At 37.6% G+C, this 27,864-nt stretch overlaps 2 protein-coding genes across 22 annotated transcripts; both read left to right on the forward strand.

The window, feature by feature from the left end:
- Positions 1 to 143: 143 nt before the first annotated feature.
- On the forward strand, positions 144 to 18,783 carry LOC127372346 (inter-alpha-trypsin inhibitor heavy chain H3-like). 20 transcript variants are annotated; one of them, XM_051415954.1, is made up of 30 exons: positions 144 to 311; positions 1,590 to 1,750; positions 1,887 to 1,991; positions 2,264 to 2,426; positions 2,532 to 2,642; positions 3,697 to 3,825; positions 3,997 to 4,113; positions 4,282 to 4,450; positions 4,542 to 4,652; positions 4,848 to 5,029; positions 5,148 to 5,327; positions 5,420 to 5,541; positions 6,314 to 6,534; positions 6,621 to 6,638; positions 6,864 to 6,881; positions 7,315 to 7,332; positions 7,798 to 7,815; positions 8,041 to 8,058; positions 8,507 to 8,524; positions 9,186 to 9,203; positions 11,182 to 11,223; positions 11,426 to 11,476; positions 14,100 to 14,138; positions 15,307 to 15,369; positions 15,856 to 15,918; positions 16,385 to 16,492; positions 16,861 to 17,029; positions 18,014 to 18,162; positions 18,358 to 18,442; positions 18,550 to 18,783. In XM_051415954.1, the coding sequence occupies exons 1-30, from the start codon at positions 240 to 242 to the stop codon at positions 18,662 to 18,664; spliced, it is 2,853 nt and encodes a 950-aa protein (XP_051271914.1). In that variant the 5' UTR covers positions 144 to 239; the 3' UTR covers positions 18,665 to 18,783. The 20 variants fall into 20 exon arrangements, with proteins under 20 accessions (XP_051271914.1, XP_051271919.1, XP_051271920.1 ...); XM_051415959.1 differs by lacking the exon at positions 15,856 to 15,918; XM_051415960.1 differs by lacking the exon at positions 15,307 to 15,369.
- A 2,258-nt stretch (positions 18,784 to 21,041) lies between these two features.
- Positions 21,042 to 27,457, forward strand: il17rc (interleukin 17 receptor C). Of its 2 annotated transcripts, XM_051415975.1 has the most exons (15): positions 21,044 to 21,467; positions 21,815 to 22,099; positions 22,421 to 22,658; positions 23,533 to 23,636; positions 23,746 to 23,857; positions 23,947 to 23,988; positions 24,084 to 24,202; positions 24,847 to 24,903; positions 25,023 to 25,095; positions 25,178 to 25,392; positions 25,779 to 25,832; positions 25,925 to 25,976; positions 26,071 to 26,166; positions 26,545 to 26,583; positions 26,677 to 27,457. In XM_051415975.1, the coding sequence occupies exons 2-15, from the start codon at positions 21,992 to 21,994 to the stop codon at positions 27,351 to 27,353; spliced, it is 1,986 nt and encodes a 661-aa protein (XP_051271935.1). In that variant the 5' UTR covers positions 21,044 to 21,467; positions 21,815 to 21,991; the 3' UTR covers positions 27,354 to 27,457. The 2 variants fall into 2 exon arrangements, with proteins under 2 accessions (XP_051271936.1, XP_051271935.1); XM_051415976.1 differs by lacking the exon at positions 21,815 to 22,099 and having other exon boundaries at positions 21,042 to 21,467.
- The last annotated feature ends 407 nt before the right edge of the window (positions 27,458 to 27,864 follow it).

The raw sequence follows: 27,864 nt of genomic DNA on the forward strand, positions 1-27,864 counted from the left end.
CTACTGATAAAGTTGTTTTTTTATCCTGTGTTTTTTCTATTTTGTGTAGGAAATTGAGTGTGTACTTGTGGATCGGTGGCAGTTTGTTTTTTGTGTGTGGGTGTGTGTGTGTTTTTGTCACATGTACAGGGGTTGTTGAAAGAGGAGAGAGAAAAAAAATTTGTACACATTAATGCTGTCCTTGTTTGAGTTTAAAAGATAGTTTCAGCTGCCTGAGTTGCACTCTGGTGGGAGCCAACATGGAGAGAGCTGTGGTGCAAATCACCCTCTTTGGGCTGCTGCTTGCTTTGGGTACCACCCTACCAAACAAGGTAAGGTCACAAAACCTAAAGGACACAGCACCACATTGCTAGCCGAGTTACTCGGATTTCGTATTTTTCCTTAGTTTTATTTCTTTTTGTTTTGTTTTGTTTCATTTAATTTACAGAAATGATTTGCCTTCAGTTCAGCTGTTGTTGTTAAATGTCAGTATTAGTTAATTTTTTTTATTATAATATGTGGGTGTTTGTCAGGGGCAAGATTTAAGAAGTACAGAATAGGCATTACAATACAAACAGATTGACTCACAGTCATGTAGACATCCCAGTCTCAATAAACAAATGCACCAATGCTTCCTTATGCACAGATCTAGAGAAATATTCATGAAAAGAAAAATATTTTAACTAAAGAAAAAATACATTATTGCAGCTCATTAGTAAAGCATTGAATAGAAAGGTCTCAAGGTGGTACTAGAGATGGACATGTTTCCTAATTCACTCAACACTAAATGTGATTCTTTATTAATTAACTTAACAGCATTTGGAGGGGGGGTTATAAGCTAACAATATTGTTTCAGTTTTTTTCAGTTAGTCTTGTTATTTGTTTGTATTTAAGTAGAATGTTTTTTTCCTACATAGATTTACTTTTTATTCTAGTTTGACTACATATGTATATATCTTACCACAATCCACAGCTATCTGAGGATTGTGCTTGTTGTGTTTTTTGTATCTCAGCATCTTTCTGTCAGCTGCAACACACTGAACTTTGCCTCTGATAAACATCAAAAAGCGCAGGTTGAAGGACCTGCTGGCTCTCTACCTTCAGCCTTGTCTCATATGTTCTGTATGTGTGTCTGTGAGTGTACTTGGGTTGTTCTTGTTGTGGGGACAAAGTCACATTAAGCTGATCCATTAAATTCTAGGGTTAAGACTTGGACTCCAGGGACTTACTGTAAGTCAACAATGCATTGACCTCTTGAGTCACAAAAACTTAATTGTGTTTGTGAATGTGTATTGCTCATGTTGTGAGGCAATAAAACTGCAGACACAATCATGCTGGGGGCAAGGGGACTCAACAAGTTGGTCCCCATGATGTTAATCATTAAATTCTAGGTTAGACTTGGTAAATGTTGAGGTTGAGGAATAGTGACTGCCATGTGAATTCACTGGATGAAAATTACCAGAATCGGGGTGTTTCTGCAGTTAGACCAATGAGATTTCACTGATGCCACCCACCAACACCACCATATGATCTTTGGTCAGCTGATTGTCAGCCAGTGAGATCAACTAAACAATTTTTTATTGTGAAATGTGCCTCCTGTATTTGATCAGGACGACTGGGACATCTACAGCTTTCACATCAACTCCACAGTGAACAGTCGTTATGCCACCACTGTCATCACAAGCCGTGTGGCCAATCGTATGGATGTATCAAAGGAAATAGAATTCCACGTCCGGATTCCCAAGAACGCCTTCATCAGCAAATTTAAAATGTGTGTGAAGCAAAAATGATCTGCAAATATTAACAGGAATGTGCACATAAACAATTATACATACAGTATCATGAAAAAAAATCATGGGGTGCTCAGTAGTATGTATATTAATAGACTTTTCCATGGTCCTCTTCAGGTTGATAGATGGCCAGGAGTACGATGGTGTTGTGAAAGCTAAGGAGCAAGCTAAACAGCAGTACGCTCAGGCTGTGTCACGTGGCCAAAGCGCTGGGCTTGTCAGGTACATCGATCAATGGATCAATTTCTTGCCAAGTCTTATACAAGTGTTGCATTTTGAAGAAGGGCCCTGTGTGTCAATCGGGACAAGAGAGTAGAAAATAGTAGTTGCACAAACTTGTGTTTATTTTTTCTGTGAATCTATTAAAGAAAAATCACTCTTTAGTTGAACTACTCACAACTTATATCCACACTTTGAATTTATAGGGTTACCAGTCAGAGGAGGTTGGGAACCACTGCCTTTATGATTTATAATGATTATCGTCTCTGTTGCAGTTCTGTAGGGAGGACCCTTGAGGAATTTAAGACCTCTGTGACTGTGGCTGCTCACAAAAAAGTCACCTTTGAGCTCACATATGAGGAACTGCTGAAACGTAGGCTTGGCAAGTACGAGCTCCAGATCCATGCTCAACCCATGCAGCCTGTCAAAGACTTCAAGGTGTGTCTTTCCTATTGGCATCTATTCAGTTATTCCAGGAGGACGATGCTGTGGTAATACATCGTCGGTGGTCAGAGGTTCTAAATTTTTGATTTCATTCTCCAGGTTGATGTGTACATTAATGAGAATGCCGGCATCAATTTCATCGAGGTTAAAGGAGGACTAAGCACCAACGCCATGGCTAATGCAATCACAAAAACACATGTCGACAAACAGGTACATCATGCAGTGGTGCAGAATTATCTTTAATCAATACTGCAATTGCTATCTTATGCTGACCCACATTTAAGTGTTTAAAGGTCCAGTGTGTAACATTCAGCAGCATCTATTGGCAGAGGGAATTCCAGTGATTATACACTAATGTAAATCTTGGGGGTAGTAGCTGTGTGTAGGGACTTGGCTTGGGAACCGGAAGGTCACCGGTTCATGTCCCACAGACCACAAAATATGGAGTGTGGACTGGTAGCTGGAGGGTCTTCCTCTCTCCTTTCACCTCCTGTGCACTGCTGAGGTGCCCTTGAGCAAGGCAACCTAACCCCAGAACCTGATCATGGGGAGCTGTTAACATTCCAGCCCCATCACTCCACCATCTCTCTCCTCTTTGCATGTCCACAAGTGTGTGTGTGTGTGTGTGTGTGTGTGTGTGTGTGTGTGTGTGTGTGTGTGTGTGTATAAAAAAAAAAGAGTGAAAAGAACAATTTTCCCTAGGGGATCAATAAAAGTATATCTTCTTCTTCTTTCTTAAACTGACAAAACAAACACTGGCTGTAGACAGGGGCTCTTGCATTTTTTGCGAGTTTCGCAGACACCATAGTTTCTCGTACACACTTCACAGCCCATCATCAGATACAGGCATGAGTTAGTTCAATTCGATTAGTTGCAATGTGGAACTTCCCCACTAGATGCCACTAAATCCTACACACTGGTCCTTTTACTGTACTATATATAACACGCCATAATGGCAATGGTTACTGGACTGTTTACACTGCTTATCAAAGTTATGTCTGTTGACACTGGACATACAACATTCTGCCTTATTGGTTATCTTGTGCACATCTCTTGGTTTTATAAATATAAATGTACTTTTGCAACAGATTACACTTCATGGTTAAATGCCAAACTGCATTTTGTTGTACCTGTAGTGCTCAACACTGTGCAGTGATAGTAAGGTTTAATCTAATTAAATTTAACAAAAGGCAACCAACAAAACCCATTTGTTAATTTTAGTGTCTAACAAGAGTCTATAAAACCTGATTCATCCTGTTACCAGGCGTGGGTGTATTTCTACCCAACAGAGGACCAACAGAAAACATGTGACAGCTGTGGAGATCAGGGTATGAATGGAGACCTGGTTATTGTTTATGATGTCAACAGGGACACCTCACTGGGAGACATCAAGGTACAGCAAGAGTACATCTTCTGGAAGACTGTTCTTTGAATAGCTGATTAGTATTGTACATAAGCAATCTGAGCTAAAATAAAAATAAAAAACGAAATGTATATTTTATCTACTGCTGTCTTTTCAAAAATCTTTTCTAACAAATCGAACTTTCTTTTTATCCCCCCCAAGAGATCAGCTGGATACTTTGTTCATCACTTTGCTCCATCTAATCTTCCCCGCATACCAAAAAATGTTGTCTTCATCATTGATCAAAGTGGTTCAATGCATGGCAGGAAAATAACACAGGTACTATTTGTGTTAGTAGAGGAGACATTTGAATTTTTGTCAGTAAATTAGTCTATTATGTCTATGTTTTATTTTACATATAACTTAACTAAGAACACACAAATAAAAAAATATTATGTTTTACTACTTGAATAAAAGTTCTAATGTGTGAATCATGTTTTTGTTCAGACCCGCATAGCATTAATCCATATCTTAAATGACCTGGCAGAAGATGACCACTTCGGTCTCATCACTTTTGATAGTGACATTTTTCACTGGAAACGAGAACTTGTTCAGGCCAACAAAGAAAACCTGAACAGTGCCAAGACATTTGCACGGGGCATTACTGATAGAGGAGGTGAGGCTTTAATAAATATTTTATCAAGTGATGTGAACATTTGACAGCAGAACAGTAGTAATGATTTTATTTTTCTTCCGTTTCATTTCAGCCACTGACATTAACAGAGCAGTGTTGGAAGGAGCACGTATGCTGAATGCACATCCCAGAGAAGGTTCAGCATCTATCCTCATTCTTCTCACTGATGGAGACCCAACCACAGGTTACAATAAAACACACATGCACACAAACTCAAAAAACTCTGCAGTGAGCTAAAGCCCTCCCTTGTTGGACTTTGAAGATGGAAAAAAACGCTGACAATTTTTATAGTTCTGTTAAATAAAATTGGTTTATGTGTACACATTGTAACTTCTACTAAGTCTAACTTGCCTTTTTAAAATACGTGTCTTCTTTTCAGGGGAGACAAATCTTGAAAGAATACATTCAAATGTAAGAAGGGTTATCGCAGACAAATTCCCACTCTACTGTCTCGGTTTTGGTTTTGATGTCAATTTTGAGTTCCTTGAGAAGATGTCACTGCAGAACAATGGTGTGGCACGACGGATTTATGAAGACTCTGATGCTGATTTACAGCTGACGGTATTTTAAATCACTTGTACTTCTGTCACATTATGAATACTTGTGATTTGCTACATTCCCATGGATAAAATTGATCATGTTTTGCTGTGGAGACATTGTCCATATTGTATGTCAACAGGGTTTCTATGAAGAGGTGGCCACTCCTCTGTTGACAGATGTGACAATGATCTATATTGGAGCCAACAATCTAACCCAGACTAACTTCAGCCTGTATTATAATGGCTCTGAGATTGTGGTGGCTGGTCAGATCACTGACAACGAAATTGAAACCTTTACTCCACAAGTTATTGCTGTTTCGGTAAGGATCGCTGCACATCAGCTGTAATCTCCTAAAAGGATTGTGAAAGTCCCTGTGTATACTCACATAACAATTTATTTGGACTGTGACAGACCAGTAAAAGAGTGGTGTTTTCTGAAACAAACACCACTGTGGACTCCACTGGAACAATGTCTGACAGCCACATCCAGAGGGTTTGGGCCTACCTCACAGTCAAACAGCTTCTGGAGAAAGAGTGAGCATGATGTTGACCATCTTTTCTATTTGTTCTTTTTTGTAATCAGTTAATTATTGAAGAGCTGCAACCTTCATATTTTTATTCAGTCCCATCACAGTTTTCCAGAGCCTAAGGTGATCTTTAAAATGCTTGTTTTGTCTGACCAACAGTCCAAAATCCAAAAGATTTTAATATATCAATCCAGTTAAACAAAGCAAATCTTCTCATTCGTGAAGCTTGAACCAGACAATGTTAATCAATTTCTCTATGACTTAGACCACTGGTTCTTGAACGATGGCAAATGTACCAGTGGGCGTATGCAAACTGCCTCTAGTAGTATGCAAAGGAATCTCCAAAATATATTTTAAAAATTGAAATAAATACATTTAAAAAAACACAAAATTATCAAAATACTACTTAACTATTTACGTGGAAGTGTTTATGTGCCAGTTCTAGTACTATCACTTCGTAATCTTCTTATAAGGAATAAACCTGAATCCTGCTGCAGTTTTCAACATTCACTTCACATCAAATGTTAATTAATTTTCAGCTATTCTCTGGATCCTGAACTTTTCTACTTTCCTCTCTCTTGTCCAGCTAGGCTACAGTTTTTACTTTTGCTGCTTTAATATTAAAATAACATTTGTTGCAGTGACTTTATTGCATGTATGCTAATGTTAAAAATTGTCTGGAAATCCAAACAGCTACAGAGGACACAACAAAAGTATTATCAAAAGATAGCATTAGCATTCACAGTGATACTTCACTGTAATGTCGATTTGTGACAAAGGCTGCAGTTATCTGGACCTGAGAAGGAGAACGTGAAGAATGAGGCCTTGAGGCTATCACTGAAATATAGCTTTGTGACCCCACTCACATCCATGGTGGTCACCAAGCCCCAAGGGGAGAACACAGATGTGCTCCATAAACCAAAAGAAGGTGAAAGACAAACGTCAGGGCTACCTTTTGGTCAACCCATTGGCAGGCTAACCCCTTGGACAAGTTTAAGTGGTGAGTAACACGAATGTGAATGAAACAAACACAATGTAAAATCAATAGTGTTCAGCATCTCTTTTTCTACATTTCTCTCTTGTCAGGGAAAGGTTTCTCTCCAGGTAAGAAATATTTGCATGATTTGGTATCAGGTGGTGTAATTACAATGTATGAATGCAGTGTGAAGAAAGTCGCAGGAACTGACTCTTTTATAACCTTTACATTTTCTGGTTCGGTACGTTGATTAATATAAACATTAATTGCATAAATTACCAATAATTTGTTATCATCAAGATTTTTTAAGTAAATAAATAACTTTTTTTTGTCATCATCTTTTTTCTTTTTAGCATCGGGTAGCATACCAGGTATGACACATGTACACATCTGCACCAATCTTACATGACAGATTCACTATGTTTTAATAATATAATGTATTTTATTATAAAGTAAAGCCTACAGTGTATAGCAAACATACAGCATACATTCTCTCTCTCGAGTCGTGTTATTGGCTGGGCAAGATGGTGGCCTCACCAAACTGTTGACCTCTCAAGCTACTGGTTTACATTTTGGCCAGTCCTGTATTGATTAAAGTTGACCAATGACGATGTGTACGAAAAGCCAAAGCTTTCCGCAGAATATCAATACTCATGCAACAATATTACAGCATTGATTGAAATTAATGATGGTCCTGGACACGATAACACTGACACAACATGCAATTTTGCACCACTAATTTATTATTATCAAGATCATTTAAGTAAATAACTATTATTTTTTGTCATCATCTTTTCTTTTTAGGACCGCCTGTCACGAGAGGTATGACACATGTACACATCTGCACCAATCTTACATGACAGATTCACTATGTTTTAATAATATAATGTATTTTATTATAAAGTAAAGCCTACAGTGTATAGCAAACATACAGCATACATTCTCTCTCTTGAGTCGTGTTATCGGCTGGGCAAGATGGTGGCCTCACCAAACTGTTGACCTCTCAAGCTACTGGTTTACATTTTGGCCAGACCTGTATTGATTAGAGTTGACCAATGACGATGTGTACGAAAAGCCAAAGCTTTCGGCAGGATATCAATACAGTGAAAACTGCTAAGTGTCATGCAACAATATTAGAGCATTGATTGAAATGAAAGATGGTCCTGGACACGATAACACTGACACAACTTGCAATTTGCGCCAATAATGTATTATTATCAAGATCATTTAAGTCAATAACTATTATTTTTTGTCAGCATCTCTTTTTCTACATTTCTCTCTTATCAGGGCAAGGTTTCTATACAGGTAAGACACATTTGCATGATTTGGTATCAGGTGGTGTAATTACAATGTATGAATGCAGTGCAAAGAAAGTCTCAGGAACTGACTCTTTTATAACCTGTAAATTTTCTGGTTCGGTATGTTGATTAATATAAACATTAATAGCATAAATTACCAATAATTTGTTATCATCAACATTTTTTAAGTAAATAAATAACTTTTTTTTGTCATCATCTTTTTTCTTTTTAGCATCGGGTCTCCTACCAGGTATGACATGTGTACACATCTGCACCAATCTTACCAGACAGATTCACTATTATTTAATAATATAATGTATTTCAATATAAAGTACAGCCTACAGTGTATAGCAAACATACAGCATGCATTCTCTCTCTTGAGTCATGTTATCGGCTGGGCAAGATGGTGACCTCACCAAACTGTTGACCTCTCAAGCTACTGGTTTACATTTTGGCTAGTCCTGTATTGATTAAAGTTGACCAATGACGATGTGTACGAAAAGCCAAAGCTTTCGGCAGGATATCAATACAGTGAAAACTGCTAAGTGTCATGCAACAATATTAGAGCATTGATTGAAATGAATGATGGTCCTGGACACGATAATACTGACACAACATGCAATTTTGCACCAATAATTTGTTATTAGCAAGATCATTTAAGTAAATAACTATTATTTTTTGTCATCTTTTCTTTTTAGGACCGCCTGTCGCAGGAGGTATGACACATGTACACATCTGCACCAATCTTACATGACAGATTCACTATGATTTAATAATATCATATATTTTAATATAAAGTATAGCATACAGTCAATAGCAAACATGCAGCATACATTCTCTCTCTCTTGAGTAAATCTGATTCAAAGAAATGTTTAATTCAATGTTTTTATTTATAATAAAAACGGATTCAAAAATGTATAACACGAAGAGTTGTATTATCGGCTGGGCAAGATTTGTGGTCTAGGTTATTGGCTCCTAGCTCAGCCTTGCCAAACTATTGACTTCTCAAGCTACTGGTTTACATGTTGGCTAATTTCATATTGATTAAAGTTGACCAATGACGATGTCCACGAAATGGAACTACTTTGAACCAACTTTGGTCAGATTCAAAAAGGTGGGGAAAGACCCCAATGAGAAGCTCAGTGCTGTTCAGACTGAACCAGCCATGCAGAGGGTAAGTCGGTACCATCAGATCCGACATTAATACAGTGAAAACTACTGTTGAGAATAACTCCAGTCTGATTGGTAGTCAGTCACTAATAGGTGGTTATTAAGACAGAGGCCAACAAGCGAATGTTTATATCAGGAAATCTAGGAGTCCACACAGATATTGTGTTTAATAATAACAACATGCAATTTTTCAATTTTTTTTTTTAGGAGGGCTTAGCACGCAAGGTATAACAAATACATACACTTGCACCGATCTGACATGACAGATACACTATGAATTAATTAATAATATGTATTTAGATATACAGTATAGCCTACAGCATATACCACACATACAGCATACATTCAGATTTAATTTCTTTACTCAAGTAAAAGTTAAAAAGTACAGGCTCTGAAAGTAAAACATAAGAAAATAACAAAAGTAAAAAGTACTCTTTTGGTGTCTCTGAATGACATCTTTACTAAAGCTAACTGAAACTTCCCTGTGAATTTCAGATGGTTTTGACTGAAAAATTCAGCAATTTCACATTATTCTATACTTATACTATATATTTATAAAAAAAAACCTACACAGGTTGTAGTTTTTCACATAATACTCAGACATTAGCAAGAAAAATGTATTAACTAAATATTGTTTCTAGAGCAGCAACTGTAACAACAGCAAAGGGTAACTATAAATTAAATGTAATCATATAGTCACTATACCATACTAAAATAATTGCAGTAAAATAAATAATATTCCTGACATCAAACACACAGACATCAGTCAGTATCTCTCTGATTTGTAAAAATAAATACTAGACTACAAATAAAAAGTTTAATCTTTTGTAATCACTGTAAACTGTAATCACTCTATACAAGCCAGCTATGGTTGTAACATCAACTATGGACAAAGCAGGTGGAAATATCACTTCTTTAACTTTGTACTCATGTAAACTGCACCACGGCCGTCTGCTGACTGACTGTCTGTCTGCTCTCTCTCTTTCTCTCTCTCTGTCTATGAGCGTGTGGAGCCCTGCAGAGGATGGAACCATAAATGACCATAAATTACAGCAAAATGTGTTAATACTAGGCACTGTGCCATGTAGATAAGATTATGATCATCGTGATTAATGATCTTGGGCTGGTGCCCTTGGCAGCGCATAATGGCCATATACATAGCGATAATCAATAATTCCCCTCAAATGCATTCAAAGTTAAGTTTTTAAAATGTAAGGGAAAAAAGTAAAGATATTTGTGTAAAAATGTAAGGAGTTCAAGTAAAAAGTTGACAGAAAAATAAATACTCAAGTAAAGCACATAAAAAAAAAACTACTACGGTACAGTACTGATATATTTGTAATTAATAACTTCCAACTTGAACTCAAGCACATTGGTTAGCCACGACGTTGCTCCTCAGGCAATGGCGCTCAAGCAGATATGGAGTATAGAAACAAAAGGTGTAACGTTTGGATGCCCCTGATGTTGAAGAAAGTTGCATCTTTGCAGGATATTAGTAAAACTAATTGATGCTTAACAAACTAAGTTTCCTACCAACCTCTTTGTAACAGCTGTGGTCAATGGGTTGCAGAAAGAAGCTGATAGTATTGAGTATTGAGCCTTATAGAGAAATGACAACTCAACTCACAGTAGGTCAGGGCTGCTGGGTCCACAAAAACGTCACAACCATAATGCCAAACTCAAGGCTTCAAAATGCTTCTCTACACACCAATGGGTGACGTCACAAAAGTTTAACACATGACTATTATACTTCAAAGATTTCATTCTTCCCATAATTCTTTAGTTTGGCACCTATATATAATATATCATTTTTCATAATTACAATAAAACTCTGTTAAAACTATATGTGATAGGGAATTGCTGGTTGGTCCATGACAGGCCCTTGCTTATCTGAATGAACTTAATGGATATTTGAATGGATAGCTTTACCCACGTAAAGTTTTTGTAATTTTGAAATAGTTTTCTATTCATAATTACAAAATTACAACTAGTTGATGCCTAGTCAAAATATCAATTTATTTAACGTAATTCAAATCCTTCTTGCTGATCCTTTATGGATCCTTTATAGGTCAGCAGAAGAGAGTGGCCTTTGGGTCCCTCCCTTAGACACACTTGGGAGGGTGCATGTTCATTTACAAATCATGAGAATTTCAAAGTAAATTAACGACTGTGTCTTTTCATGTTATCTTTTTCTTTTCAATAGGAAGAGGTCAGTTTCATACTTTTGGACGTGTTGCCTTTCAAGGTATCACATAAACCTCAAACCTCCAAGTCCTCCTAGTCTCTGGAATGTGTAATATAGTTTTTAGATCCAAATTCTTCTGGGCATTTCTATTTATTACTAGCTATAGTTGTGTCAGATTTATTTTTTACAGAAAATGTACAGGCAAGATAATAGATATGGTGTTTTGTTCTTAAATATAACAATTTTCCACATCTATATAAAGATTCCGGTGGCATCGTTCCACACTTACAACGTCATCAAAAGCGTCCTAAAGGTAAACTTGTTTTCTGTACCTTGTCTGATCCATCCTTCTAATTTGGTTATTATGGTACCAACTGACCAACTGTTTAACTAAAAAGCACATACCTCAACCAAGACTGGACAATCCTAAATTCATCCTTCCAATGATAGAAAAATCAACAGAAATTTCCAGCATCTGCATTATAACACACATAGTGAAAGACAATTAATTGTAGGTGGATACATCAAATAGTCAAATGGGGCAGGTCTACAAAAGTGTTGACATGAAATATCAAAAAAACGTTTCTGGGCTTTTTCTTCAAAATATATTTTGTTAAATACGAATAGTTTTTTTTGCAAATGTCTTAGCTAAGAGAAAAACAAACAGAAAACAGAAACTCCTTCATAGAGTTATAATGCTTTTGTGCTTGACCTGATCTTATTTGTTTCTGCCAGCTTATCTAAATTTCTTTTCTACAACATGCCACATGTCGAAGCATCCTTGAGCAAGATACTGAACCCCGAATTGCTCCCGATGCTGTGCATTGGTGTGTGAATGTGTATTATTAAGTTAGTTTCTGTTCGATGGGCTTTGCCATCACTGAGTGAATGTGTGTGAAATGGCAAATGTGCCATGTAGTCTAAAAAGCGATTTGAGTGGTCGGAAGACTAGAAAGGCGCTATACAAGTACAGGTCCATTTACCATTACCATTACCAGAGACTGTTAACCAGCAGAAGTCTTTAGTGCGTGTGCGCAGTACGCATTCATTTGGGTAATTTCTTAATGGCTTTTTTGACTTCTTGTGCCACTGAGCAGCTTTCATAGGAATGCACAGAGCATTGCCTCCAACACTGTATCCAGTTCTCTTTATAGTACTATATTGCTTTTTACAAATCATCAAAAATATCTGCAGATTCATTTCAATGAAAAATTTAAACTCAAAACCAATTTCATCCATGATTTTCATACAGATGAATATTAGCTCATTTAGATCATTTAGATGTGTAAACTGAAATGTTGATTAGTGTAGATTGTCCCTGTGAAATAAATAGTTTTACGTACATTACTACCATCTCACCATTGCACCATATGCATAACTGCAATGCATCGTGAGTTATATATACACCTCTGTAGTGACCATCACTGTTTACTCGCTCTCTCAGCCCTCCGAGGGTCAATCTCACCAAGTTTACTTCAGTTAGACAAATTGAACGACACTTATGGCGGCAGTGGGGAAGTCAATGAGGGCATGCTGAACAACTACTGAAACACAACTTGGCTCTAGATAGGGACGTGCATGTTTTCCATGCATTTCACGGCCACCGTAGCTTCTTCTTCACGCTTGGAAGGAAAGGGTGAAGCGAGGTAGTTGTGATCTGCAACTACACCACTAGATGCCTCTAAATCCACACTGGACCTTTAAAATGAAAATCACAAAAATATTTTCCTTGATGGAACATTTTTAAATACAGGTTTCAAAACAATCATCATCTTGTATGCACAGATGTTCCGTTTGAAAGTGTAGGTTAGGGTTTGTAGTTGAAATCTGAAAAGAAATTCATTCATTAATTTTGATTTACAATCATTGTACTGTTTGTGGCCTGTGGTTCACTTTAATAATAAATAATAATAAATAATATGTTTAGTAGTTTGTTCTAAAGCTGAGGCCAGGGGTCAGAATATGGATGTCAATAAATGCAATTGTCACAGGTTTCATTTAATTTAAGACATCTATATAAATTTTTTTTAAAAGATAATTAAAAAGGCCGGGTTTAACAGAGCCCTGGACTCACAGAGGTTCTTTTAAAATCAGAGATGAGCAGAATTAAAACCACAAGTAAAAGTGTGTTTTAAAAAGGTTTATAACCATATAAACAACAAATTAAAATGCACAGTAAAAGTCCTAAAATGCCTCTTGAGTAAATAAAAAAATGTAACCTCCATTACTGTCTCTTTACAACGGTGGGTAAAATCACCAGTTCAGCATGTATGCCAGCGGGCGACCCGTTCTCAGGCAGTCTGCTTTGGCTCCTCTTGTCATGCAGACTCTCTCTGTGGAGATACATAACAGCTGCTAGTATCCTTCACACACACCCACGTAGGATTGCCAGATTTGACCCGACCCCGCAGCCGTCCCCCTAGTATTGTAAAATGAAGATGAACTGTACTCACGCTGTATACAGGCTGCTGAGCTTCAGGTTGTTGTGGCGACTCGTTGTCGGTTATCGGCTGAGTTCAGAAGGCTGACTGGCTCTCTGTCCTTGCTCTCTCTCTATCTTCTCTGGCTTGCCTGCGGTCTTCAATGTTTACCTGTGCGCTCCAGGTTGTCTGTGTCTGTGTCTTTCAGAGTCAGTTGGAAAAAACACTCCTTGCAATAGGCAAACAATGACAAAAGCACACAACTCTAATACAATAACTACTTAAAAAATAATGTTAACAAACACAGCAAAGGTAAAACACACTCAATAGGTCATCTTAAAAAAACATGCAGAACACTAATAATAAAACAGGAAACATCCAATAAATAATCTAAACACAGCAAATTGATAATTAGGCATACATTAAACCACATGATTCTGACCCTGTCACAGAATATCCTCTAAAGCTTAGTAATATTACTGTATAAAACTGACTTTGTGTAAATGTATTTTACAGTTGATTATGCTGACTATGACTTGATGATGCCAGATTATGGTATAGTATATCTAATTCATCGTATATTTTTTATAATTTCTACTAAAACCTATTAAATTCTTCTATGCCCTTTGGCCTTAACTTAACACTATACAGTAAGGGACACAAACTTATGAGAAGTTACAAGGGAACGAATGAGGAACTAACTGCTACTGAACAATTAGTTAATGAGTAACTCCTAATAAGATGTTATAGTGATTACTTCAATAAAAACAGGTGAGGGACAAACCAGGAACTGATGAGTCGTTAATAAGTAATTCCTAATGGAGGAATATATAGAAGATAATGATGAACTTCTGGAGAACAGGCAATAGTTGGGCTACTAAATAATCCATCATTACTTCATCATTATCCTATGATTATTTACTCTTTTTGTGGCCCCTAAAGTAAACTGATGCATCATGATCATCATCATTATTGAGTACTCAATCATTACTTAATCATTACTCACCCATATAAACATTGTGGATAAATGCCCTTAAAAGGACAAACCTTTCCCCATTTGATAAAACAGTCAGTAGCAGTCTTTACCAAATTTATTCAGTATGTGTCTTGATGTTGTATGTATGTGGATGTGTAAGTAATCATAAGATAATGGTGAATTAATGAGGAAGCTAGCGTTAAAGATTTATTAAAGAAGTATTTATTAAGGACTCATCAATTTTCAAGTTGTTCCTGATTGATTCCTCACTCGTTTCATAATTAAGTAATCATTGACTAATCATTAGCTACTCTAACATATTTGATTAAAATAAATGTTAGATTACGCCTGTGGTTCACTTTAAAGTTCCAGTGTGTTTAAGAGGATCTATTGTCAGAAATGAAACGTAATATTTGTAGGTATGTTTTCATTAATACTCACCTGAATATAGGCCTAGGTATTGTTGCATTTGTTGTTGACGTATCCGTGGAGTTCACCATGTTGAACCGTCATGTTTCTACAGTAGCCCAGAACGGACAAACCAAACACTGGCTATATTTTCACAAGTTTCGCGGCTAGCGTAGTTTCTCCTACACTGCTAGATGCCACTAAATCCTACACACTGGTCCTTTAACTGTTGAGGGTTAGAATAACAGGTGTATTTAGTGGTTTGTTTTAAAATGTGTCAGAATATGGATGTCAATTAATGCTATATATATAACAAGCTTTGTGTAAATCTATTTACAGGGGGTATGGGTACAGGGTATGCAATCGTGCCCACCTATAAGCCAACCATTGCAGCAACCGATGGTAAAGTATCTCCTAAATGTGATTCATTGTATAGTTTATATAAATCTTTCTATTTCTATTTCATAAGAAAATGTTGCCAAAAAAAGTGCTGATGGAGCTGAATTTCCACCAATACCCTGTGCCCCCTGGCCTAAACTTTGCACAAAAATGTATTTGAGTATTTTGACTAGTTTCTGAGATACTGTGGTAGCTAAGAGACAAACAAACATGACAGAAAACATAACCGTGGAGTTCACCATGTTGAAGCGTCATGTTTCTACAGTAGCCCTGAACGGACAATCCAAACACTGGCTATATTTTCACAAGTTTCGTGGCTAGTGTAGTTTCTCTTTCACTGCTAGATGCCACTAAATCCCTCACACTGGTCCTTTAACTGTTGAGGGTTAGAATAACAGGTGTATTTAGTGGTTTGTTTTAAAATGTGTCAGAATATGGATGTCAATTAATGCTATATATATAACAAGCTTTGTGTAAATCTATTTACAGGGGGTATGGGTACACAGGATTTAATCGTGGCCACCTATGAGCCAACCATTGCAGCAACCGATGGTAGATTATCTCCTACATGTGATTCATTGTATAGTTTATATCAAATCTTTCTATTTCTATTTCATAAGAAAATGTTGCCAAAAAAGTGCTGATGGAGCTGAATTTTGTGCAAAGTTTAGGCCAGGGGGCACAGGGTCCCCTGGCCTAAACTTTGCACAAATATGTATTTGAGTATTTTGACTAGTTTCTGAGATACTGTGGTAGCTAAGAGACAAACAAACATGACAGAAAACATAACCCCCATGGTAGAGTTATAATGCTATTGTGCTTTTCCCTGACCTGACTTTATTTGTTATCTTATCTAAATGTATTGTCTGCAGTGATGCCTGTGTTAAAAATACAAAATAAGTTTTTTACTGATCACTACAACGTGAATTATCAAACAACATGTCGAGAGAAAAAGCAGTTTCTTTTCAGATGTTTCCTCCTGCTGTGTGACTCTAAGTGTTTTTGTGTATCTCTGCAGCTCCTCTTTACCACAGGTTTTTGCTTAAAACTGTGAATCAATCTCTTCCACTATGCTTTGACGTCAGTGGAGATGTCGGCCTTAAACTTCTTCACCATCCCAACAGGGGTCAGTAATGTTCCTCTTTGTGCAGTCACTATTTCCCCTCAGCAGTCTAGTCAGTTAATAAACCTCTATTATTTTGCATCTTGTTCTCCATGTGTATTAGAAAATTGTTGTTTTTTTCTCGTCAGGATATTTGTGATTATAGTGTGCATCAAACCATTAATTATCCCCATAGTTTGCAGTGGTGGATACATATATTTATGTTATATTAATGCCAGTTTTATAGCTTATGGTTTGTTTGTTTGTTTATGTAGGTCATGAGGGGATTAGTATTAAACTACCACTGTTTAACTCCTTGTAGAACATTTGAGTGAAGTACTTGTATAGATGTGCTCTATAAGTGTGGTTGCGTTGGTTTTCTTTTGTACTAGAGATGTCTGTGAATGGTGAGCTTGATTCAGTAGCGCATGGAGGTTTCAAAAGGATTGTCATCCACGTAAAGCCTGACCAGCATATTGAGGTTGACACTGCAGGAATCACTGTACGAGACGGACAGAGAGTGACATCTCACACTGGACAGGATCTCTTGACCATTGGAAGGTGACTTTGCATTCAATTCAATTCAATTCAATTCAATTCAATTTTATTTGTATAGCGCCAATTCATAACAGAAGTTATCTCAGGACACTTTTCAAATAGAGCAGGTCTAGACCGAACTCTTTAAAACATTAATTACAGAGACCCAACAGTATCACCATGAGCAAGCACTTGGCGACAAGGGCAAGGAAAAACTGCCTGTTAAAAGGCAGAAACCTAGGACAGATCCTCCGGCTCTAGGTGGGTGGTCGTCTGTCTCGACCAGTTGGGGTGAGAGAGAGAGAGAGAGAGAGAGAGAGAGAGAGAGAGAGAGAATGAGAGAGGCAGAGAGAGAGAGAGCGAGAGACAGACAGACAGGTGCACAGCAACAACAGTATTGGCAATGGCAATCTAGCAGGACCATGGCAGGAGGCTCCACCAGGATCGACAAGAAGCATTGTGATGGAAGGAATTCCATCACAATGCCCCACAGACTGTGGGGATGGGAAGGATGAAAATGTGCATGTGTTTTTTTTACATCACATTAGAGAAACTCTAAGGAATAGCTTTAAATTTCGGGCAATACAGTTATTCAGATTTAGATGAGACTTATAGACCTACGGCCATCAGCCTTACATTTTATCTTACACTGCTGTTGTGAAATCCAGATTTGTTTTTTTGTTTTTATACCTACAATGTAGATTTCTTTTGTACTGTTTAAACAAATACAGACACAACATATTAATGAACTTTAGAGGTACTGCAAGGGGTGCTTTGTTACCCTTGCACAGAGCCCGGCTAGCTGTTTCCCCTTGTTTCTAGTTTGTGTGCTAAGCTAAGGTATCTGCTGTTGGCTGAAGCAAAACAAAATGTATGAGAGAGGTATCAGTCTTCCTCTTCTGTTAAATTTTTCCCCTATAATTACATGTCTGTACAAAAAGAGCCTTTCAGATCTGAGAGCCCATTAGAAGTAATAAGTTACCTATGTGGGTATGCATATTTTTCTAGTGTGACAGTAATCAGAAGGAACAAGGAAATAGATGTTGCAGCTGAAGACTCACGAATGGTCATCTTAGTCCAAGAGAAAGATGGCGAAGAATTCCTCTGGCCGGTTTTAAGACAGCGGCCATCGGACACCAGCGTGACAGGAATTTTAGGTGGGTTAAAACGCTGGATTTGCTTGTATGATTTAATATCAGGTCAACAACATATTGAATCAATGTTTGCACCCAGCTGTGTTGGTTAATGGAGAAGTAATTCATTCTTATAAGACAAATATTTTGTACTGTGCCTCTTTTAAGTTGCATGTTTTCAGTTTCATTGATTTGTTGTTTGTCCTCTGTTGCGTCCAGCTCTAAAGCCAGCAGTTTATGAGGAGGTGCAACAAACTCCCATAACAAAACTTAAGATCAACAACCAGGACATTTCTGTAACCAGGTGCATTTTGTTCGGTATTATCAGGTGTTATGAAAACCAGAGCAGTTTGAGAATTATTTTGACTCTGATACACAAAGATAACTGACCTTTATGTCTTTCTATTGTAGATCCACTGCTGTTGACCACAGTATTGTCTCTTCCCCGACTCTGGACTGCTGGCTCCTGTCTGCTGAGTCTGCCCTGCACAGACCCCTGAACGATTTTATCGTGTCTCAGATTTAACAGGGAAACATGTCGAACCACTTGCATTTCATTTAAAAGACAAATAAGGCAAAAACTAATTCATCTTGGAAAATAATTTCCACCTCTTACTAACATAAACAAATAAACAGCATCCCAGATTTTTTGTTGTCTTGTATGAACTTAATGTTTACCTAAAGGATTTGTCAGAAAAAATGAGAAACGGTAAATCAAGACTTTATAGTGGTGTTCTTCTACAGCACACTGCACTGCATGACATCAACTTACCTTTCAAAATGGGCAAAATGCTTAATGCTGTTAATAATATGCATCAAATCTACACTTTTTATTATTCATGTAAAATAAAAAATCATGTAATTAAGGCTAACCTGGTAGAGTTGGTAGCAATGGGTTCACATCCAACTTGTGGCCCTTTGCTGCGTGCCATACACTCTCTCTCCCCCCCTCTCCTGTAACTCTTCATCTGTCTTATCCAATAAAGGCAAGAAAGCCTTCAGAAATATATTTATTATCAAAAAATAATGTGGTTAAAAACAAACTTTAATATCAAATGATATTATTATACGTGATTATTCCGACACACCGTCTGTGATGTATCTACTCAAAGAGAATTATAGTGTATAATGCTTGTTTATCAATCAGAATCAGAATCACTTTCATTGGGCAGGTATGTGCATACATACAAGGAATTTGACTCCAGTTTTATGTTGCTCTCACTGTACACACACAGCATAATAAACAGGACAACAAGCTCGACAAAAGAGACATAAAATACCATGTACAAACTAAAACAATAACATTTGTCGGCAGTAAACAATAGTGCAAAGGATGCTGAAATAAATATATTACGTGCAGAATTCTTTATTTACATGAGGATGTGGATATGACAGTATATACAGTATACGCAGTAAGCACACCATGGGTAGATGTATATTAAAAGATAGTATTTATGTTAAGAAGAACTGAATTATATTCCCGGGGTTACTGTGCAAGGATTCTTCCTAACACTGTGTATCTGGAACTAACTGTTCGTCAGAGTGATGGCCTGTGGGTAAAAACTGCCAACTACCAAATAGGTAAAGAATGCATCAAAATTAACCTGCAACACTGCGTACGTCTGTTTAGCCACAATGAAAAAACGAAAGTGAAAGCTCTTTGCTGTTTACGTAATGTGATATTTGTACAGAAGTACCAGTGTTTGCGTATATGTACAAGGGTGGTCAAATATTGCCATTTGCCTGTGAAGCGAATCCGTAATGGAGAGCAAATAGAGAAAACTCTAACTTAATAACTCACACAGTTGTTGGAAAAATAGACTATTCAAAATATTACTGGCATTACAACAATATAACAAACATAACAAATAAAATGTCCTGCATACAGAACTTTACTTAAAAAAACATTTGAGGTAAATTTGATGCATTGTATGTACAGTAGGCAACAGAGCTTTCTCAAATAGGTGGTGCTTACTGTTCATTACTGATAGTTTAAACAAAGATAAGGTATCTTAATCTGGAATCTATTAACTACAGCAATCAGTAAACTATTGTGGAGTCTGAAATATTGCAGAGTTAATGTATAAATCCTTATAAAATAGAACAAGTTCAGTATCAGTTCCCTCACAGTCAGAGCTGCAGTAACTATTGTAATAGCAATTTTTAAGAACCTATACTACCCTTTGACCTGGTCATTGCAAAACCATATACAACCTGTTAAAGAGGCTATTATATATATGTAACCTTTAACCCTGTTTCCAACTGCACTCTATGTCCAAGTAAACAACCGGGATGTTGGGACTTCACTAAGAAACCAAGAACTTGATCATTGCACCACACTATCTGTCTGTTTACTCGCCCAGAACTCAGGAATGTGTAACTGTGTTAGAGTGACGCTCCAACAGGGATAAAATGATACTGCTTCTTCAAATTTTAACTCTTTCGGACTTTCACATACAGGAGTGTGTGACGGTTGCGTGGAGCCCATTCATGGATGACTTGAATAAAACGTTACAGCAAGACAAGATCATACTTTGTATGCTTTATTTAACAAATTGCCACCACACTATACTGCCCACTTTTGTTGTAACAAACACATTACACATATTGATACACATAATAGTAAGTGCATAATAAGTGGTTGTTGTTTTAACTCAGGGTTGAACATATTTCCAGAGACTGTTGGACAGATAGGTGTTTTGTATGTAACTCAGCATTATGTGGTCAAACCAGTCGAGCTGCTGTGAGCCATTGTGTTGCATGGGATTGTCCTCTCTCAATGAACTGCATCATTAGTACAGGTCAAAGAATGTGGATTCTTATGAACAAGGGTGATAAACTCGTTTGACAAGGCACAGCTCACCTAAAACTGCCAAGGGAGGGCTCTTTGCCATGTCCACATAACAAAATCGAAAAACGAACAAACCAGCTATGAAGTGTGAACTGTGTTTGAAGTGTAGATCTGTGTATAAAGCTACTTTAATCCAGTGTTGGAGCTGGAGTTTTGATTTAAAAACCAGTAACTGTGGACTTTGACTCGTCTAGGTCATTTTGGTTACACTGCAATGAGGAATTCAAAGCAGGAAGTTTCAGGATTATGTGCACTTTGACACACGAGGGACTGCGGTGAGACTAAATCAGTGAGAGAGAGAGAGAGAGGGAGAGAGAGAGAGAGTGGGAGGGACGACTCCTGAGTCAGGACAGTGACGAAGGTTCAATTTTCACATGACTCAGATACTTCTTGGTAAATGACTAAACATAGAGCTGAAAAGTCTGTGGAGAGAAAACACACTTCAGAGTGGATTACCTACAATGGATAACTAAACATGGTAAGTGACCTAAATTATATTCCTATGGGACTGTTCATGTAATTTGATATAATTTCTAAAGTCACAGTTACAGTATACTTTTATCTTATACTGTAATACTGTTTGCTTGTTTTATGCTTGAAGGACTATCCAGTTGCCAGTTATTACGCCACAAGCAACACTAGAAAACTGTTTGAGATTATATGAAAAAGAATACTGTGGTTTAAGTCAGTTGAAACCTATGAAGAAACAGCTGCCAGAAAACTCCTATACCTGCATTAATTTATGTCTCTTCTTTCCCAGACCATACCCAAAGCTGAAACCTCTCAACTACAGCTATGCTCTAACAGTTTTGTCTCAATTCACAGCCCTCCATGCCAGTGTACAGTTTGAGCCAGGATAACAAGTTAATCTCCAGCCTAAGGTTGTGATGGGGAGGAAGTCACAACTTGTCTGACAAGGTTTTCACGCTGTTCCCAAAGAAAGATATTTGGAGAAAAATGCTGTAGCACTCATATCTTTCAATCAGACCGACCTCGGGCAAAATGTTTCTTCCTGGATGGTCTGTTTGCTGTATTTTACTGACTCTTCGTGTGTCAGCCTGTGTTTCTGAGATTTCTGAAAATGATGACCCTGAAGTCAATTGCTCACAGGTACTGGAGGGTGCACTTCTTGGATACACTAAAGCAAACATTTTGTGTGCTGCAGTACAGTGCACACAGTTTTTTGTTGACAGATTGGTACTGGTGCAGCCGGCTCTGACATTTTAATTTCCCTTTTCACTGATTAACTGTTTAATTCTCAAACATTTAATTAAAAGCAGACAAAGGGTTATAGCCGTCTGTCAGCTTGCCACAATATAGGGCTATTGTATGTCTACATTAATCACAATGTAGACCCCTGACCAGCAAATATTTAGCATACAGATGCCACACATTAAAAATATGTCTTACTCGTTTTTTGGCTTCTTTTAGGGTCTCTTTGATTGCATCAGGAAGAATGTGAGTCCCCTTAGTGAAGCAGAGAATGATGCTGTGGATGTCCAAAACCTGACAGCACATTTCAAGCTCTGCTGCAAGGACAGAGCGCAGTGTATACTATGTCTGGTGATAGACACAGGAATCAACATCAATCTGAATAAAACGATGGAGAATGAAGACCACTCTGGCGATGATGATGAGGATTATAGTGAGGAAACGAGGAATCCAAAAGGTATCAATTAGGGCAACATGCAGCCCACTTATGTTATTAATTCCTTTTAGAGGGCCATACTGGTTGTTTTGTATGTTTAAATCTATTAACCAATCTGTTTATTAGTCTTTACGTAACTACAGACGATCCAAAAGTATACCATCATTTCTAAAATATTTTCTACCATCCAGGAGGCAGCTATTGGTTTCATTTAATTTCAGTGATGAAATGAAAATCAACTTGACCTTGCTTGTATAAGCAGCCCACCAACTAATTACTTTTCTTACATTTTCCGTCCAAGTTACATTGTCACATGGCGCAATTGGTGAAGAAACTAAGTGGAAAACTATTTTGAACAACATCCAAGATTCGACAGTCAGCTTCTGAGGAGTGTGTTGTGGGATGTTGTTGGGAAATTGTTGGGAAATTGTTACTGAAGAATCAATGAAGCAAACAGTTGTGAAAAGGATAATGTGAAACAGTAGTTTGTTGTATTTGTATAAATGGTTGCTGCACATATCCCATGTCATTTTTCCTTGAAAGCACAACAACAAGACCACAGTGGAAATAAAATATGTAGTTTTACTGATAATTCAATTTGGACAAATAACAAACTTGCTAAAACTTTTACTGATTTGAATCTAGTGGAGTAAATGAAAACTAGTGGCAGTAAGAACATATGGTATGCTATGGTAAAAATATTGATAATACAAAACAATACGTTACACACAGTAAAATCAGTTCATAGTTAATGGGTTAAAACATTTAAAAACACTGGCATGGTCATTAAAGCGTGGGAAGTCAGTTTTAAGTGCTATTCTTACAGCTACATTTTCCATTTCTGTTGCAATGAATTCTAAGCCCCACCCTTGTTGTGCTTTCTGTGTTGCAACAGCGTCTGTGACAGTGTGTTACAAAGCAGCACCTACCATGCCCACATGCAAGAAGGTGGAGTTTACGGTTAATCACACCGCTCCTTATCGGGATATACAGGCAAAGGTACTGTAGACTCCATGTACTGCAATACAAAGGCTGTACTGCTAGCTTGGATATAGTTTATGGTTGTTTCCAGTCATATTATAATCTTATAAACCAATCTATTTTGTAGATTTCCATGGTGATTACTAAACCAGCTGGGATTACCTTCAGCAGTCATGTGAGGGTTTATTCTAAACCATCATATAGAACCCAAGATGTTGTTGTTCCTTCTCTAAATGAAGGTAAAGTTTTATCCAAAAAGCACCTGTTGAACTCATAAGCGCTTCTACACAGAACAGTTCTTGACACATGATGTATTATCTGTCTTCAGTGTGCTCCCAGGAGCTGCAGGAGCGTGTCGAAGAGTGCCATGGTAAATAATCCCCACGCGATAGATTCATTGGTTTTCCTCATACCGTTTTGCATCTGTATGGGGAAATAAATCAGGTTTTCTCTCTGGGTTTTCAGTTCCTAAACTGCGCAGTGTAATTAACCAAAAGATGAATCGGGTCGAGCTGCAGTCTGTTGACAGCAATAAGAGCTTCCCCTCTGTGTGTGTCCAGTATGAGAACAATGGAAGATGTCAGGTCAGTGTTGTATGTCAGTGCCTTATTTTGGTGGCAGTCGCTGTTTTTTGCTTTTGTTGTTGTTGTTTTGGCTTGTTTGTTGCCCCCTTTACATGTTCATATGTTATATTATACATATTGCATTATTATTACTTGTGCATTAATATATAATTAAGCTGTATTTTATGTTGTAGTTAATGGAGGTTTATATATTTTAGTATAGTGAGTAGTAGTGATATAGTTGTGCATCTTATAAGTTGATCTTATATTTGCAGAGTAAGTTGTAGGTCTCTAATTAATGATTACAGCTATTTTTGATTAATGTCTCAATATTATTCAATAAATAATTGTGTTGATAAAATGTGAAAAAAAACTATTGTAGAAACATCACAACTTCCAAAAGTGCAAGTTCACATACTCTGTTTTTTCAATCCACAGCCAAAAACCCAGTACCAAAAGTAAAATGATCCATTATGCAGAATCATGATACAGTCAAGACAAATAATTCTGAAATGGATCATGATCTTGAGCACTTTATTGTAATATATCATGATATTGTTTCATAACCAGTTAAAAACTCCCCTTTAGTACTTAAGTAAATGTACTTAGTTACTTTCCACCACTGCTTTCTTGCTCTCATTGATGTGTTAAATGTTACTTTATAGAAGTTGGACAGGACGACCATCCCACTGTATTCTGTGACCCGCTGCATGTGTTTTGAGGTACGATCACTTCAAACATCATGATCGCTTATTATCAACAGTGCTGTGTTTATATGGTCCACACAGACCTTTATGAGTGACCTGTGTGTGTGTGTGTGTGTGTGTGTGTTTTTTTTTAGGTATGGGATGAGAAAGATGAGAGGTTGAGGCGCTCTCAAAGCTGTCCCTTCATTAACACAACAAAGTCTGAAGGTCTCTATCAGTTCTTTCTGGTCTCAGTTTACAAGGTGCACATTACCACTGTATGCTGATATTTCCTATTCGTCTATTCCAGACATCCAAAGGAACCTGTGGCAGAATGTGTCAGTGTCTGTAGGCCAAGGTCAAACAAACGACTACCTCTCAATGCTGTGGTGGAACCTGTCTGCCCCCTGCAGGCTGGAGGGTGAAGTGTGGCCTTGTCACAAAGAGAGCAGCTGCAGGGAGATAAAGGGCTTTAAACAACAGCTGACAAATGAGACATGGATACAAAACAAAAAGGGAAAGTGGGTAAGAAAACTTCAATACTGAGCCTACTGCTCATTTGAAGCATTTTTGTTTTTTTGTTTTAAAACTCCTTAACATTAAATTTACCCTTTTATTTCTATTCTATTTTGGAAAAATCTTCTTTTTCTTTTCCTTACAGTATCATTATATATTCTGTATATATTCTGTATCAGCTTGTTTGAATCCTAAAAGCTATATAATGATTTTTATGGTTGCACCATAAAGTTAAATGGAAATACTTTTGATACATTGTGCAAAATGCAAAATGCACAATGCACAAAATATTTCCCTAAATTTCAAACTGACACTTTCAAAATGTGCTGTGGGTTTGAAAAATGCCCCACAGTTTGTAATGACTAACCCAAGATCTATAATTGTGTCCTCTTCAGGAGAAACATGGGGTGTTTGAAGAAATCGACCTTCAGCTCTCACCATGCGTGATGGTAAAGTGTTTGCAACTGTCCTCCTCTACAACACATATATACAGTATACTTTATGAAGTTGAATACTCATCTGTGTTTATCCATTTGTGCAGGTTAAAGTAAAAGGGATGGCACATGACCTGGGTCCATTCTGTTTTAAAAACAGTGAGTTATTAGCGCAGATTGAGGCATGATATATTTTGCTAAAATACAAACCTGTCTCTTTTATGAATGGGGTTTTGTTTTGTTCTACTTGCAGCTGACAGGTGGCGCTGGAGCCTGCTGGTTGTTGGTGTTATGCTGCTGATTTGCTTGACTGTGCTTATATTTTATCTCTTTCATGACTTTGTTAAGAGTAAGTGCTATTTATCTTCTTTTTTTTGTAAAAGTATGTTAAAGATGTAAGCATACCAGGAGAAACCTATCTTACAAGAAGAAGAGTTTCAAATTTCTTTCTGGATTGTGGAATACTGTACTGTAACCAGCCCATGATACAATTGTTGTCCAGCTTGAATGAAGTTTGAATTTCCTCAGGCACTTCCCACAAAGGCCCCTTTCATTTGCTTCAAAGACTAAATCTTGTTTACTAGATCTGAGAATTATTCATAAAGTTGGCACTCTGCATGAATATATTTTACAGACATACAGTTAAAGGAGTCAATTATTTGTGGAACTAAACGGATGAATATCCTATTGTCTCTGGTATTTACTCTTCATTTTCTGACTTTAATAGAATGGGTGTGGAGCTGGCATCATGGCAGATTTGTAGAGAGTAAGTGTTTTCTACTTGTAATGAAAAATGTATGAAGTCATGATGGAACAAACGACTGTCTGACGTTCATCCATTTGTTTTTCCTCTCTTAAGTTGGAAGAGAGCAACTTCATGTGGTGTTGCTGAGCCCCCCAGATGTGGACGATGGTGTTTCAGAGGCAGTATGTCGGCTCGGCTCCCTGCTCTGTAACCAGGGCTTCAGTGTGTCAGTGGACCAGTGGTGCAGGAAGGAGCAATGCACTCTGGGGCCTCTGCCATGGCTGCACTCCCAGCTGCCAGAGCTGAACAGCCAGGGAGGACGAGTTGTGCTCGTCTTGACCCGCAAAGCCTTGGAAAAAGTTGAGGAATGGTCTCAACAGCACAAAGAGGGTATAAAGACCAAGGGGGAAGACAAGGGTCTCTTTCAGATTGCGTCCCCTTACTCTGACGTGTTCACGGCCTCCCTGTGCATCATACAAGCAGACAAGCAGCTGGGCAGAGCTGGAGAACATTTTCTACTGGTGAAATTTGACTCCCATCCACGCATTGACAGGAGAGAGCTACCAGAGCTTCTTCAGGGGCTGATGTTGTTCCAGCTTCCCTCTGAGACCCAGGCTCTCTTGACTGAGCTCACTGTGGGAGGGACAAGGAGGGGGTCCGGTGGAAGGACATGGACAGGGTGGAAATGGAGTGCCTCAGATGGATGGAGAGCAAAGACTAAAGAGGAACCGCACTGTAAATATGTTGGAGTTCAGAAAAACTTTGAGACAAAGCCTTTGAAACGTCCATAAATCTTTTTTTTTACTGATCAGTATTGTTGCTCTGTGCATATGAAGGACATAAAAATTGTGGATGAGTTAAATAAAGGACACCATTTAGTGCTGGATAACAATAATCTATATTGTGGTTTTTGTCAAGAAATGCCACAAAATCACCAAAACCAACATTATGTTAGTCTGTCTCTCAATACTTTCCACCTTCACTTCCCTGTCTGCCTCTGCAAACCTGTTTATTTTTACTGGAGATGTTATACGTTAGATGTTTACTGAATGTTAAGATGAATCATTTCCTAAAACCTACAGGGTTTTTGATGTGCCAGTAAACATCTTAGGCAGCAGAACAGGCCTATGTTCATTGGTATGAAGGACAAGTACAACAGTGTCACTGTGTTTTTAATGTTGACAACAACAATAACCGTGGTCTATGGCACAGAAGAATAAGATATATCAAGCTTTGGCTACACAGGCAAATCTTGTTTATTAATACATTGTTTTCTTTGGTCTGTCCGTGGGATGATTTGTT

Source organism: Dicentrarchus labrax, unplaced genomic scaffold (genome assembly GCF_905237075.1).
Source record: "Dicentrarchus labrax unplaced genomic scaffold, dlabrax2021, whole genome shotgun sequence".
NCBI classification, from domain to species: Eukaryota; Metazoa; Chordata; class Actinopteri; family Moronidae; genus Dicentrarchus; species Dicentrarchus labrax.

What these genes read in the sequence shown, in the direction of transcription:
- LOC127372346 (XM_051415954.1), top strand. Translation starts at nt 240, where the DNA reads ATGGAGAGAGCTGTGGTGCAAATCACCCTCTTTGGGCTGCTGCTTGCT. An exon ending in AGCCTGTCAAAGACTTCAAG is followed by an intron (nt 2,427 to 2,531) that starts GTGTGTCTTTCC and finishes TTCATTCTCCAG; the next exon opens with GTTGATGTGTACATTAATGA. An exon ending in GATCTCTTGACCATTGGAAG is followed by an intron (nt 17,030 to 18,013) that starts GTGACTTTGCAT and finishes ATATTTTTCTAG; the next exon opens with TGTGACAGTAATCAGAAGGA.
- il17rc (XM_051415975.1), top strand. Translation starts at nt 21,992, where the DNA reads ATGTTTCTTCCTGGATGGTCTGTTTGCTGTATTTTACTGACTCTTCGT. An exon ending in TGTTCCTTCTCTAAATGAAG is followed by an intron (nt 23,858 to 23,946) that starts GTAAAGTTTTAT and finishes ATCTGTCTTCAG; the next exon opens with TGTGCTCCCAGGAGCTGCAG. An exon ending in AGAACAATGGAAGATGTCAG is followed by an intron (nt 24,203 to 24,846) that starts GTCAGTGTTGTA and finishes GTTACTTTATAG; the next exon opens with AAGTTGGACAGGACGACCAT.